Below are 16,441 nucleotides of genomic sequence, written 5' to 3'. Positions count from 1 at the left end.
TGAACATGACCATCACTGAACATGACCATCACTGAACATGACCATCACTGAACATGACCATCACTGAACATGACTATCACTGACTATCACTGAACATGACCATCACTGAACATGACCATCACTGAACATGACTATCACTGAACATGACTATCACTGACCATGCCTATCACTGAACATGACCATCACTGAACATGACTATCACTGAACATGACTATCACTGAACATGACTATCACTGACTATCACTGACCATGCCCATCACTGAACATGGCCATCACTGAACATGACTATCACTGACTATCACTGACCATGCCTATCACTGAACATGACCATCACTGAACATGACCATCACTGAACATGACTATCACTGAACATGACTATCACTGACTATCACTGACCATGCCCATCACTGAACATGGCCATCACTGAACATGACTATCACTGACTATCACTGACCATGCCCATCACTGAACATGACCATCACTGAACATGACCATCACTGAACATGACTATCACTGAACATGACCATCACTGACTATCACTGACCATGCCCATCACTGAACATGACTATCACTGACTATCACTGACCATGCCCATCACTGAACATGACCATCACTGAACATGACTATCACTGACTATCACTGACCATGCCTATCACTGACCATGCCCATCACTGAACATGACCATCACTGAACATGACTATCACTGACTATCACTGACCATGCCTATCACTGACCATGCCCATCACTGAACATGACCATCACTGAACATGACTATCACTGAACATGACTATCACTGACCATGCCCATCACTGACCATGCCCATCACTGACCATGCCCATCACTGAACATGACCATCACTGAACATGACCATCACTGACCATGACCATCACTGAACATGCCCATCACTGACCATGACCATCACTGAACATGAACATGACCATCACTGACCATGACCATCACTGAACACGACCATCACTGACCATGACCATCACTGAACACGACCATCACTGAACATGCCCATCGCTGACCATGTCCATCGCTGACCATGACTATCGCTGACCATGACCATCGCTGACCATGTCCATCGCTGACCATTGCTGACAGGGGCCACAGCGTAACACCAGAGTGGCCATTACATTGCTAAAAGCAGCTCTGGTTCCAACAACACAATGTGCAGGCCATTTGCAGTTTACGGGTTGGCCGGAGCCGGTGGAATTTAACGTTTTCCCGACGCGCTGTGCGGTACGGTGGTGTCTCATATGCACTTACATTCTTCGTCACTGTTTATGTCGGATAGGGTAGTTCTCATGTCATCACTATTTGAACGATATATTCATGTTTTCCATACAAAAAAGAGCTCCATAGGTTGTTGCCATTTTTATTTTGGGGCTGTCAATATAGACCACAGTGCTTTGCAATACTACTAAACAACATATTTGTCATAATACACTACTATATAATTAAGCTATATCACAGTTTTGAAATGAGGGGGGGCATGTGCAGTGGGGGCTTCAAGGAAAAAAGTTGGGAACAACTGGTCTACTATATAGTGCGGATTAGGGTTGGGCGATATGGATCTAAACATGTATCACAATATTAGTTGGTATGTATCACGATATGACGATACGATATAATTAAATTCACTGATTGTTTATCATTTTTTATTTAACCGGGAAAGTCCAATTGAGATTAAAACACTCTTGTTTCACTCTTATGGACCATGTCCATCACTGACCATCACTGCATCACTGACCATGACTTTAGCTCAACAGGACTATCACTGACCATGACCATTACTGAACATGACCATCACTGACCATGACCATTACTGAACATGACCATTACTGAACATGACCATTACTGAACATGACCATCACTGAACATGACCATCACTGAACATGACCATTACTAAACATAACCATCACTGAACATGACCATTACTGAACATGACCAGCACTGAACATGACCATCACTGAACATGACCATCACTGAACATGACCATCACTGAACATGACCATCACTGACTATCACTGACCATGCCTATCACTGAACATGACCATCACTGAACATGACCATCACTGAACATGACCATCACTGAACATGACCATCACTGAACATGACCATCACTGAACATGACTATCACTGACCATGCCTATCACTGAACATGACCATCACTGAACATGACCATCACTGAACATGACCATCACTGAACATGACCATCACTGAACATGACTATCACTGACTATCACTGACCATGCCTATCACTGAACATGACCATCACTGAACATGACCATCACTGAACATGACCATCACTGAACATGACCATCACTGAACATGACTATCACTGACTATCACTGAACATGACCATCACTGAACATGACCATCACTGAACATGACTATCACTGAACATGACTATCACTGACCATGCCTATCACTGAACATGACCATCACTGAACATGACTATCACTGAACATGACTATCACTGAACATGACTATCACTGACTATCACTGACCATGCCCATCACTGAACATGACCATCACTGAACATGACCATCACTGAACATGACTATCACTGAACATGACTATCACTGACTATCACTGACCATGCCCATCACTGACCATGCCCATCACTGAACATGGCCATCACTGAACATGACTATCACTGACTATCACTGACCATGCCCATCACTGAACATGACCATCACTGAACATGACCATCACTGAACATGACTATCACTGAACATGACCATCACTGACTATCACTGACCATGCCCATCACTGAACATGACTATCACTGACTATCACTGACCATGCCCATCACTGAACATGACCATCACTGAACATGACTATCACTGACTATCACTGACCATGCCTATCACTGACCATGCCCATCACTGAACATGACCATCACTGAACATGACTATCACTGACTATCACTGACCATGCCTATCACTGACCATGCCCATCACTGAACATGACCATCACTGAACATGACTATCACTGAACATGACTATCACTGACCATGCCCATCACTGACCATGCCCATCACTGACCATGCCCATCACTGAACATGACCATCACTGAACATGACCATCACTGACCATGACCATCACTGAACATGCCCATCACTGACCATGACCATCACTGAACATGAACATGACCATCACTGACCATGACCATCACTGAACACGACCATCACTGACCATGACCATCACTGAACACGACCATCACTGAACATGCCCATCGCTGACCATGTCCATCGCTGACCATGACTATCGCTGACCATGACCATCGCTGACCATGTCCATCGCTGACCATTGCTGACAGGGGCCACAGCGTAACACCAGAGTGGCCATTACATTGCTAAAAGCAGCTCTGGTTCCAACAACACAATGTGATCAGATAAACAGGAGTTCTTAACATCGCAGTCGGTTTAAGATCACATTCAAAATAAAGAGATCTTTCACCACACAGACAACAGTAAAACATTGTAAACCATTTTATATAGTAGACGAGGCTACAACCATAAATTCGACCTTATTAAAGAAGGCAATGAAACGTGCTCACTCGTTCAGCTCTGGCGCTCTTTCACTCTATCACACACAGTGCTGTCGGACCGGACTTAACAACCATGGCATTTGAGGCGCTTCAGAGAGACGGACAGTATTAAACTCAAATCAGTGGAAAACAAGCCCAAATGTGGCAGAAGGCGAAGCGGAGTGAAGCAAAGCGGTGTGAGAAAGCCTCTCATTTCCCTCTGAGGCCACCAAATGAAGTTGGCCGCTGTAGTGTTTTTGAAGCTGTGAGTATCCAGGCTGCTTCTCGGCCAGAACATCTCCGCAAAGAAATAGAAATAGAAATAATTGGAATTTGTCTAACCTTACTAGGATGGAACTTTAAAAGTCAGTTAGTTTGGTAAAATAATAGATTATTCAAACCTGCTTACATAAGGTGAGACACTGCAGTTTATGATTACTGACATAAATATATCAATTGTAATTGTAAAAACAGTCAATATTGCTCATATATTTGGGGAAAAGAGATTTAAATGTGCAAGCATATTACTTGTTATCAGACTAGAAACTAGGGCTGAGCAATTAATTGAAATGTAATCCAAATCGCAATCTCCATTTAGGTCAATCTTAATAATCCTCATGGGTCTTATTTATAATCGTCAGGTTTCTTTGGCAGAAACAGAACCTAATTGTGTGGCTTGGATGAGACAATGGGAGATGTTTATCAGGGTGTAAAGTGTGCCCCATGGAGTACCCGGATTCAAGTTCTCCCAGACCAAGAATCATGTGCAAAATCTCAAAACACTGCAGGAGAACATGGATAATATTTTGTGAATTGTGATCAATGTGAAACTTTTGCTGTAGATTACTCACATAAATGTAATTTTATACGGGGGGAAAAAAATAGCAAAAACTGCCTATTTTTTTGACAACCAATTATGAAAAAGTTGTTCACATATTACTTGCAAACATTTTCTCAGAGGTGATTCTGAATGCCTTGGTAGTTTTTCAATAAACTAGTTAGTAAAGTCTAAGAAAGAAATTCCTGCACACCATCAAATCCTTGGAGAAGGGTTATTTAAATAGCAACGTTTCGAAATGCAATTTAAATAAATCTTCGCCAAGGATTTGATGGTGTGCAGGAATTTCTTTATTAGACTTTGCTTTCAGCCTTCATCCTACGCATGGCTAATCGATATGCAAAGCCTCCATACGTTTGTCTACAATAAACTAATGTGGAAAAATTTGACATTTTGTACCCATTTCTCAGGTTAAAAGCTCAATAAATCAAGCTAGGAATTAGATATTGAACTTCAAATTAAACTATTAAAATATTATTTAACTCCAAAACAGGAACATTTGGAATCTGTAGAAGCTAGTGAAATGGAAATGTGGTTGCAGAAATGCCGCATTTTGAGAAAACATAAGAAATTACCATTTGTTACAGAGTGTCATACAGCGGATACTAGACATGTCAGTATTTCTGAATTAATATGTATGTGTGAAAGATGGAGGAGTGATTTCCACAAAAACTCTTCAAATAAATGTGTTAGTTTGAACTAAGATGTTAAGGGAGGGACAAACTCTCAAAATTGACCACTGTATAAAAATAGTTTCACCTCACCTTAAGACCCGAAAAACGGGTTCACTTGAGGTGAATAAGAGAAATCAGAGCTTTTATGTGTCCTTATATGTATCCTATCCATTCCACATGTGAACACCCACAATGATAGATCTGTGTGCTTGATTTGACAGCAAAATGCAGGTTAATATGCAGGGCACTTACCACAGTCTCTCGACCAATGGGAGCAGAGAAGACGTACTCGAGCTGGAAGACAATGGCCACAGCCGGGTGGTTGATCAGTGTGAGCTGCAGGCTGCTGCGGAGGCCCAGCTTCTGTGGAGGGCTGCAGCACATGAGGAAAGAAGGCTTTGGTTAGATTCAAACAGACATTATTGTAGCTACATAAGAATTAGGACATGGGTGACGCTGTGGAGCTACGTTCAGGCTGATAGGGGAAACTACTTCCTTTTATCCACAACTTTACATATTCATTTCACTTATCTACTCACTGTACTAAATTTGAACAACTCCTCTTGCTATTATGGATTTACTAGTATAACTTTCAAGGTTTGCTTAGTCAGACTGACTGAATGAACCTTCAAAGTTATACTAGTAACACAAGTAGACACATTACTAAGCTTGTAATGGATATACAGTGGGTTGCATAAGTATCAGTACCACTTTAACCTTTTAACATGTTGACACGCCACGGTCCACAAACATATATATATATATATATATATATATATATATATATATATATATATATATATATATTTGTGCATAAGTATCCATACCCCTTTCCTTTTAGTGCAACCAATTGCCTTCAGAAGTTTCCTGATGATTTCTGAATGATCACATGTTGACCCAATGACTAAATAGAGTCTACCTGTGTGTAAGGTAATGTCAGTTCAAATACAGCTGCTCTGTGATGGTCTCAGAGGTCTGTGAAGAGACTATTGTGGAGCAGAAGCATCATGAAGTCCAAGAACACACCAGACAGGTCCGGGATAAAGTTATTGAGAAGTATAAAGCTGGGTTAGGTTATAAAAAGATTTCCAAAGCTTTGAACATCTCGAAAAGTACAGTTAAATACACCATCCAGGAATGGAAAGTGTCTGGCATCACTGCAAACCTACCAAGACCCGGCCGTCCTCCTAAACTTACTGACCGAACAAGGACAGCAATGACCACAGCTGTTACCAAGAAGCCTATGATGACCCTGGATGAACTGCAGAGAGCTACAGCTCAGGTGGGGGAAACTGTCCACAGAACAACTATTAGCCGTACACTGTACAAATCTGGCCTTTATGGAAGAGTGGCATTTTAAAAGAAAACCATGAGTAGTCCTGTTTGCCTGAAGCCATCATGTGGTCTCCATGTGGCTTCTGGCAAACAGCAAACGTCTTATGGTTTTCTTTTAAAAATGGCTTCTTCAAGCCAGTGTTCCATAAAGGCCAGATTTGTGCAGTGTACGACTAATAGTTGTTCTTTCCCCCACCTGAGCTGAAGCTCTCTGCAGTTCATCCAGGGTCATCATAGGCTTCATAATTGGTTGGACTAAAAGGAAATGGGCATATATACTTTTGCACATCCCTTTTCAGATTTTATTCATAAAAAAAGTTCAAAATCATGTATACATTTCATTTCACAATACTGTGTCACTTAGTGTGTGTCTTTCACATAAAATTTGAATGATATATATTTATGTTTATGGACCATAGCATGGCAAAACGTCGAAAAGTTAAAGAGGTATGGATACCCACTGTAACTAGTGCGAGATCTTTCTAAACGTTTCCAAACAACAGATGCATTATTTATATCCTCGACTTCCCAACTGGCTGTTGCTAATGAGCTAGCTTTGTTTTGCTCGGCATTTCTCACAGAATATGGTGGTAAAATATGATCAACATTTAAATCTGCTTTTAGGCTTGTTGTATTTGCTCAACTGTGGACTCTTCCTCATCCACTCAATCTGTTTACACGGATTGATTTTAAGTAAAAACTGCCCCGTTTTGCAATTACACCATGTTGTTGTTAGTGCCATGCTAAGGAACGCTAATAGGCTCTGCTACAACTTGTCTTAGTTAAACTTCGTAACGTTCATTGTGTCTACTTGTGTTCTAGTATCACTTTTTAGGTTCGTTTTTTTCAGACACTAAGGTTAGAGATGTTAAAGATCTTTTACCTTTACATGTTTCAGCCGCCATCTGCAGGCCGTCATCATCTTAGTTAAACCAAAACACAAACCCCAAAGCCAAGATGATCTACTTAAGCTATACTGAGCGTAGCATTTGCTGCGATCTCTGTCCTGACTCCAGTCAAAATCAGCTGTAGTGTCCACAAATGACTGGTATAGTCATGTACCATATGATAAGGCCCAGTAGTAGGCAAAAGGATATAGAGAAAAGAGCATGTCTGGGTGCTCACCTTGTTTGAGTATTATACGAATGGTTGAAATTTAGCTTTTAACCTTAAAAAGTTGTTCTCATAATTGTAAATCAACTTTATAAAACATAAAGTTATAGCATTTTGCATATTTTCCATCATTCTGAGTGTTCTTTGTTAAAAATAGACTGAGCCGATTACCCTCTGTTGAACATTTGAACTCATGCAATTTGAATTTTTCGAAAAAGGTCTATTATTGTGGAGCCCAACTTGTGTGTGTGTGTACGGCAGAGCAGGAACACCAAACACATAACACACAAATCAGAGCGGGCATTTCCACCAGACACATCCAGAGACGGGCTGAAGTCTAAGGTCAAAGCGCCACGAGAGATCAGGATCAGAAGTGCATTTTCTCCCCGAGAGGGGGGCTGCAGGGGCCAGCACTGCTCAACTCCGGGACCGCTCAGCACACACTGCACCTCAGCCCGGCCGCAACACACTGGGACTTTGTTTAGTTTAAAAATACACTGGGAACCAGATGTTTACATACACTTTTTCACTGTCTGACGTGAAACAGAATTAACTTTTACATTTTCAGGTCAATTAGAATTATTTAAAATTATTTGCTCAATGCCAGAAGAATGAGAGATAGAATTTTCTACACTGTTTTATTTTGCTTTTTATAAAGTCAAAAGTTTACATTAATATTTGGTAGCATTGCCTTTAAACTGTATAACTTTGGTCAAACGTTTTGGATTTCCTTCCACAAGCTTCTCACAATAGTTGGCAGGGGTTTTGGTCCATTCGTCCAAACAGAACTGGTGTAACTGAGACACATTTGTAGCTACCTTGCGTGCCTATGCCTATTCAGCTCTGCTCATACATTTTCAACTGGATTGAGATCAGGACTGTGTGATGACCACTTCAAAACATTGACTTTGTTTTCCTTAAGTCACTTTGTACCCAGTTTGCATTGGGTCATTGTCCATTTGGACCCATCTGTGTCCAAGCTTTAACTTCCTGCTGATGTCTTGAGATGTTGCTTCAATATTTCCACATTGGGTTCTTTCTTCATGAGCTCATCTATTTTGTGAAGTGCACCAGTCCCTCCCGCAGCAAAACAACCCCACAGCATGATGCTGCCCCCCCCGTATTTCACAGTTGGGATGGTGTGTTTTCAGGCTTTTTCCTCCAAACGTGATAAATCTCCCAAAACTAAAGTCTTTATCCTTGTGCTTCTTTTGGAGTCAGAGCTTATTCCTGGCAGAGTACCTTCTCAGCCCATGTCGGTACAGTACTAGTGTCACTGTGGATAATGACAAATGTTGATATTCACATTTCAGACACAGCACGTTCATCTCTGGGACACAGAACCCGCCTTCTTTCTGATCTGTATGATGACTGGTCATTTCCATCATTGTTTAAACCAACGAAAATGAACTTTCAAGTGTCTTGAAACTGCACTCAAGGATGAACCAGACTTGTGCTTCCAAGGTCATCGTCAGCTGGGCTTTCACAAATAGTTTAAAGGTATAGTATTGTAAACTTTTGACTTTGTAGAATTTTTTTTTTTTAATTCTATTTTTCATTCTTCTGGCATTTAGCAAATAGAAATAATTTAGAAAATTCTAATTGACCTGAAAAAGTAAAAGTGACTCCATGTGACCAGTGCTAGCTGATAATAACTGCACTGCTACCTAGAGTTTGCTTTTAGGAAAGTACCCTTGAAAAGTGTAAAAAATAGGGAATTACTGACACTGCTTATGCAAAATGACAGAAGTCCCAAGATCAGGGTGACCAGATGTCCCAGTTTACCCGCGACTGTCCCAGTTTTAAATCCTTTGTCCCACGTCCCAAAAGATTTCTCCAAAACCATACATCTGTCTCAGTTTTACTCAGTCTCTGTCTCAGTTGTCCTGGTTTTTGGCCACTATAGTCCCTAAAAAAACACGCATAACTAGAAAACAAATGTTTTTGGCTCATGTGAATATTAACTACCAAGTATAAATCATTTAAAAATCTCACTTCTAGCATCGCAATGCGAATTGGTGCATGTCATGAGATCTTAAGAGTTTTACCATTTAGCGTAGGGAAAAAAAACAGTCAAGATTGCAGCATTGTCCCAAATTATGTAGCAGTCCTTAATTTGGAAAATCTGGTCACCCTACCAAAGATAAAACCCATGGAAACAGGGCTTTACCCTAATGTTTCACATCCAAGTATCCTCCTGATGACTTCCATCTTCCTGTTGTAGCACAAGTTTGGCTAACATGCAGTTTTGCATTTGAAAGCTAAGAACCACAAAAGTTCAGTTACTGAGAACATCTGTCCAACTGATAAACACAATGGTGGATCCATCATCCTTTGGGTTTGTGTCACAGTCAATGGAATAAGAATGGATTTAAGTGAGAGTGCAGCATATTCTGAAGGAAAACACAACCATTTATGAAAAAGCTGAAGTTTCAAAGCAAATGGCCTCTACAAATCGCAAACACATGTCAAAATACGGCATTTCATTCACATAAAGAGAAATCATTTTTATTTAAGAAAGATTTTCAAGTGCCAAAAAGATGTAAGTGCTTTAAAAAGCTATTGAAATGAAGTGACTTCATTTACACATTACAAAAGCTGGAATATCTATAAAGAATACTAAAGCTTGTAGCTGTACAAGTGTTCTTCAGTTTAAAGTGTGAGCTGGCAGTGAGTCTCCTGTAAAGTTAAAACGATACTTCCTCCCTTTAAATCGCCCTGTTTTCTCCTCCATTATGAAGAGACACACTGATTGTTGGTTAGTGCCGCCTGATTGCGTGACTCATATCTCTGTATAATGCCGCTTAATCACCATAATCATCACTGCTGCTGATAGTAGGGATTAATATTCATGTACACTAACGCTGCTATTTACTGTTTGGAAGAGGAACTGATAGAACATCACCATGAGGCCAGAAAACCTTTAAAGTTAGGGGTGCACAGACATGGAAAGCAGTATTGGTATACCGAGCAAGCCAAAGGCAAATTTCTGCCATCACAAGTTTGTTCTATTCTATTTGGAGACCTTTGCACTGACCAACACCATGCAACCGTTTTTGAATATTGTCAACACTTTTGCGCTTCATGTGCAATAAATAAGAGATATTAGCCAAAAACCAACAAAAAAAACATCAACATTTTGACAGTTACCGTAGTTACTGTCATGGAATTCTTACCTGTCCATCAGTTTTAAATATATAGATACAGACAGCAATACAAGGGGGCGTGGCCTAGGCGAAGGGGATGAAAACCTCTCATAGGAATCACAATTTTTCACTCTTTTTAGCCTTTATCTCCTTGAATCAGTGTTCATTTCGTCATTAATATTTTGGCTGACTAAAATTGGACTTGCCCGGATACAAACCGCTAACCTTTCTGTATGTTCGCTTCACATTTGTTAAAGGGGCTAGATGCAAGTTTGTTATTTTATACTCACTACTGCCACCTCAGGTCTTATGTGTAACTGCAGCTTCTATATTAAGCTTGTGCACTTCGGACCCGAAATAACACCTTTTTAAGTGACAGTGCAGGATTTTAGAGGCAGTTGTGGCGTATAGGTCTGAGCTCATTCTACACATTAGGACATTGTTGGAACATGTGGGGGGAGGAAAATACATAATTTTAACATTTTTAAGAGATAAGATAAGATAAGATGATACTTTATTGATCTCACAGATGGAGAAATTTAATATATATATATAGTCCCTTTAACAATCATTATATCCAATAAATCTACAAGTGTTACATTAAAGTTGTGATAAATCATCTTATCTTATCTTATCTTATGAGAAATAAGCCATAAGCTATTTCATGCAGTCATATGAAATCTGCGTCAGCTACACAAAAGTTATATCTTATCAATGCTGCTTTTTAAACGCCATGGCTGAGAGAGTAGAGGATTCTCTCTTCTTCTCTCTTGGTCAAAGAGCTGTCTTATCTGTGAACAAAACCTGCTACAAACGTATCCAGCTTTGTAGTACTGTAAAACGAAGTTTAACCCCAAAGTTAACCAGATGTTATTATCTGTACCGTGACATGTTTCCGCCACCACAGAAACGTCTTTTATCAGCGGTACGTGACAGATCTGACAGACGTTACTCATCTACAAAAACTATTAGTCTTGAAGTAAAGAACTAAATAATACCCAGAGGCAACTCGTCTAAAGATGTAGAGAACATGGTGAGAAAATCAAACTATCTTGCTACTCAGCCACCATGCCAGAGGAGATAGTGTAAGTTTAAGACGCCTTGACCCTTGCATGGAGCCTCACCTGGTTTTGTCCTTGGAGCCAGCGGAGGACAGCACCTCCAGCACCACCACCTGCGGAGACTCCAGAAAACCCCAACCGTTGTGCACCCCCACGTGAAGCCTCCGCTCCTGGATGACCACCGTCCGAAGAGGGTCCTCTGTGCCAGGCTGCTTCTGTGGAGAAAACAACAGTAACATCTCTACTTCGAAGATATAGCCTTTTTTCAATCACTAGTGTGCATTAACATCTTTTATATAATGAAAAGGCTTTGTTGTGAACAAATCAACAGTTCAACAGTTGTCAGTTAGTTAGTTTAGTTTATATCACATTTTCACACATACAATCAGGAAATTCAACTTATAAACCATCAAGTAATGCGACATTGTGAAAATGGACACCCAAAAAGCTGCAGGCTTATCAACAGGGCTCCATAGGCAAAGATACTTAGCATATAAACAAAGTAGGGATGCACCAGTATCGGGCCGATACCACATGCTTGTACTCATACTCGTACTCGTTAATGAGGTCCCATAATGTTGCTAATGTTGCTAACTAGCTGCTAACTCACGGCTAACACTTTTGGCGATTCTTACGATTCTTCTTCTTTTATGCCCATCTGAAAAACTAACCCAGTGACTAAAAAGTCCTCAGACAATCCAAATTAAAGAGATACAGCATGTCCATATTGAGCCAAAATGAGCTGCAGCAAAACAATCAAAATGCTGTTGGCAACTCGCTATGTCGCTATAAACACATGAGAAAATCCACACGGAGCTGAAGCAAAAGGCGACAAGAGACCATTTATCTGCAGTAATAAGTAATATCTCAATACTATTGTTAAATAAAAATACATAAATAAATAAAGCACAGGCATTGAGGAGCTTTTGGACATGGGCTGTTCTGTCTATGATGGACAGTGCAATAAAACTTAAAAAATATGTTGAATGAAAAAAAAATAGCATCTGTACAATTTTGCTATAACTTCTCTTACATGTGTAGCCTACTTTACTTAAAGGAACAGGCCACATTGAGATATGTTCTTACCTGAGCTTAGACGAGTTGATTCGTACTTGTCTGGTCTTTGTGCGTGCCCTCAATCATGCAAAACGACCAAATATGTTGCTAGCATTTGGCCTCTTCCATTGTATTCCTATAGCTCCAAACGGGGGTGAAGTTGGAAGCAACCACGCTCTTCCACGGGCACGCACAAAGACCAGACAGGCACGTATCAACTCGTCTAAGCTCAGGGAAGAACATATCACAGTATGGAAGAACTGTATGCCCTCAATCATGCAAAACGACCAGAGATGTTGTTAGCATTTGGCCTCTCCCAATGTATTCTTATAGCTCCAAACGGGGGTGAAGTTGGAAGCGACCAAGCTCTTCCACGGGCACACACAAAAACCAGACAGGCACGTATCAACTTGTCTAAGCTCAGGGAAGAACATGTCACAGTATGGAAAAATGGTGGCCTGTTCCTTTAAGGAAATGTAAATGAGTAATTTAACTAATTACAAACCAATCTGCTGTGAAAAAGTAAGTATGTTGAAGAAAATGCCTTGAACTCGTATCTCATCCTACCAGTGTATCAGCGGGGCTGTAAAGTGAAAGTCAGTGAAAGTCAGAATATGATTTGGACACTTTACCTCAATAGTCCACAAATCTCTTGGATGTGTATTGATGCAAAATGTCTGCAGAGATCATTCATTTGAGAACTGCCATCACTAGAATGAGTCTGGAGAAGTTGTACAGACTTTAAATCACAAACGAGCACGGAAAAGACATGTGTTTTTGCATTACATCGTCTTGTGCACGTGTAGCTACCTAATTTTATTTACAATTCCACCAAATCTGATCATTTTACCTCAAAACAAATTGTTGAAGGTGAATACTATGACAACCATCGGCCCATCGTCCCACATAAACCCTCCACTGATAAATGGTGCATTATAGTGACACCAGTAAGAAAGTGTAACATTCAGAAGAACCAGCGTCAGCAACTCTATTATGTATTTTACACTGTTAACTGTTTTTGCAGAGTTAGAGGGACAACTGTATTGTACTGTAAACTGTATTGTTTGCTATTCACAATATAACAAGATACGCAGTAGGTTAGTGTAACATTGGCATTCTGCAGAATTAAAAAACATTAAACCCATGAAATATCAAAATCTATTATAGAAAACGCAATCTCAATGGCCGCCGCCATGTTTATTTCCCATACCGACTTTGAAGCTAAGCAGGGAAGGGCCTGGTTAGGACTGGGATGGGAGACCGTTTGGGAACACCAGGAAGCCTGGCGACAGTACTGAGTGTGTGCGTGGTTGGTGGTGCTGCTGTCCGAGGACAACCCGCTGTCACAAAAACGCGAGTGCACGAGATCTGACTGCCGTGCGTGTGCGCGCATCCAAACAGGGCGATGTGTGTGTGCGCGCGTGTGTGTTCGTGCGTGTGTGTATGTATGTGTGCGCGCGCATCCAAACAGGGCGATGTGTGCGTGTGTGGGCGTGTGTGTGTGTGTGTGTGTGTGCGTGTGTGTGTGTGTGTGTGTGTGTGTGTGTGTGTGTGTGTGTGTGTGTGTGCGTGCGTGCGTGCCCAAAACCTGCTCAAACATGAGCCTCTAATCAAACGCGCTGCTCCGACTGATTTATCCTCCGTGTGAGTAAAAGCGAAAATGAAACTACAACTTAACGAGCGCATGGCCTGCACTGCGTAGTTTTTTTTCCTTTTTTTTCTACGTTGCTGCTGTACCATTTGTTTTCTATTTTGCTTTCACGTATTGTGAGCCCAGAGGTACATTTTATTCTAAAGCAGCTTTGAACGCATTGCCAATTTTATTGTAAGGTTATAAATACTGTCTAACAACGATCATTAGGCTATTTCAGTTCAAAACCAACTTATTACTTTTTCTATTGTACACTACCGTGATGGACCAAACCACGGGTCCTGCACCGTGAACCAAACCGTTAGAGCTGAACCCCTAATATTTATCAATAATTATTCCACTGTCTCTTGAATCCTGTTCCCCGAGTTTAGCGAAAATATTGTCGTAGTTTATAAGAAAGGAGTACGGGTGCATCAAACACTCAAATTGCAGTTTGTTTGAAATTGTTTTTTGCCTTCATTCTTTTACTCATTTGTAGTGGCCATAGTTTTTGGAATGGGTTGGGAACCACTGGTCTAGAGCTGAACTGTGTGACGGGTTGGACATTTCTTTGTAATCACTCACAATCTCAGAATATCAAATGTGAGACTAGCGAGGCCCGGCCGAAGGCTAGACTGAGAGGCTAGTGTCAAAATGTCCTTAACATTTTGACACTAGCTAACAAACACTCAATATATAGTGTCCCTTTCAAAAAAAACAAATAACTGAAGAAGCTTCATGGCATGTGTTCTGAGACAACAGGAAGGATAGGATTTGGTCGAGATAGTGCATGTTAATGAACATACATGGGACTCATGCATGTAAACACACCACGCTGGATCGTAGCCATGGGTTAATTTCCATCCGTCGTCCCTTCACTCGCACTCTCAAACAAACTCTCTTTTGTACTGGCCTATTGTATATGTTTTTAGTGGTAGGGGAAACCGCAGACAAATGCAAAACCCACACAGAAAGGCCCCATCTGGGAATTGAACCCGGGACCTTCTTGCTGTGAAGCACGAGCGCTAACCGCTGTGCCACCATGTCGCCCAGTAATTGCAACAACACAGAAAAATGACCTATAGACCCTTTCCAAACCCACACAGCTCTTCATTGTTGTCCTCACTGCTGTTTCTTTAATTGAACATAAAGCTAAAGAGTGTCCAGGTGAAGTGTGGTCAGTGCAGTCGGTCCGCAGTGTGCAGTGACTTTCCTAACTCCTGCTCACGCTGGTCCAGTGTGTGACTCCCAAAGCTTTTAACATGATTACATTATATGCAACAAATCACTGGGAGCACTTCATTACTCCACCGCAACATGCTGGCACATCGCTCACGGCTGTGTCAGGGAGGCACCATTTAGTCAAATGTATACTTAAAGCCACACTGCCACACATTGCACATTACTATGTCTGAACATAAACAAAAGGCTAAACAGGACTTTTGGAAACAAACTACTATTACATGTGTTCTACTTAAAGCCTAAACACATCATCTAATAGGGCTGGGACAAAATATCGGATCGGATTTGGATTGCAATACTTTGTGCTACAATACCAAGTATCAACACTTTTTTAAGTATCGCAATACTTTCAATACTTGTGTTTGGAAGCATATTTATCATAAACTCCTTTATTTTCCAGTAACAGCTCTTTGTTACATTTTGTGTTCATGCACTTTTTGATGTTAAAGCCACACTGTGTAACATTTTACTCAATAAAAAATATTGAAATTCAAGCAGTTATTTTAGTTTATTTTCATAATTGAAAAACACCTCATAAATGCAACAAACACAAGCCTTCGCTGTGAGCAGCTCAGCTCTCCTAAGACATGACCACTAACTTTACCAGGAGTGGGTATATCTCCAGCTCGTTTCCATGGAGATGTGACTCAAGGAGGCAGAATTTGAGATTTAAAGGTTTGGTTCTCATGCAAATCAATTCTTTGATTACCCACTGCATGTTCTGTGTTGATCTGGTCATGAGGAGCATATTTTGTACTGATGGCAACACAATAGTCCAAAAAGTTACACAGTGTACCTTTAACACTTCA

At 40.7% G+C, this 16,441-nt stretch overlaps 1 protein-coding gene across 1 annotated transcript in view; it reads right to left on the bottom strand.

The window, feature by feature from the left end:
• nphp4 (nephronophthisis 4) overlaps positions 1-16,441 on the bottom strand; it is a gene marked incomplete at its 3' end in the record, with an annotated part of 350,376 nt that overhangs the window by 242,360 nt on the left and 91,575 nt on the right. Inside the window, exons 7-8 of the mRNA XM_079557985.1 lie at positions 11,768-11,919; positions 5,302-5,422 (exon numbers count right to left, since the gene is read on the bottom strand). Of these exons, the coding sequence (XP_079414111.1) occupies positions 5,302-5,422; positions 11,768-11,919 (273 nt within the window). The remainder of the gene's footprint in view (positions 1-5,301; positions 5,423-11,767; positions 11,920-16,441) is intronic.

The sequence above is a fragment of the Gobius niger genome (genome assembly GCF_951799975.1).
Source record: "Gobius niger genome assembly, chromosome: 6".
NCBI lineage: Eukaryota > Metazoa > Chordata > Actinopteri > Gobiiformes > Gobiidae > Gobius > Gobius niger.
Note: the sequence above shows the minus strand (reverse complement) of the source record. Positions and strands in the feature narration are given on the sequence as shown.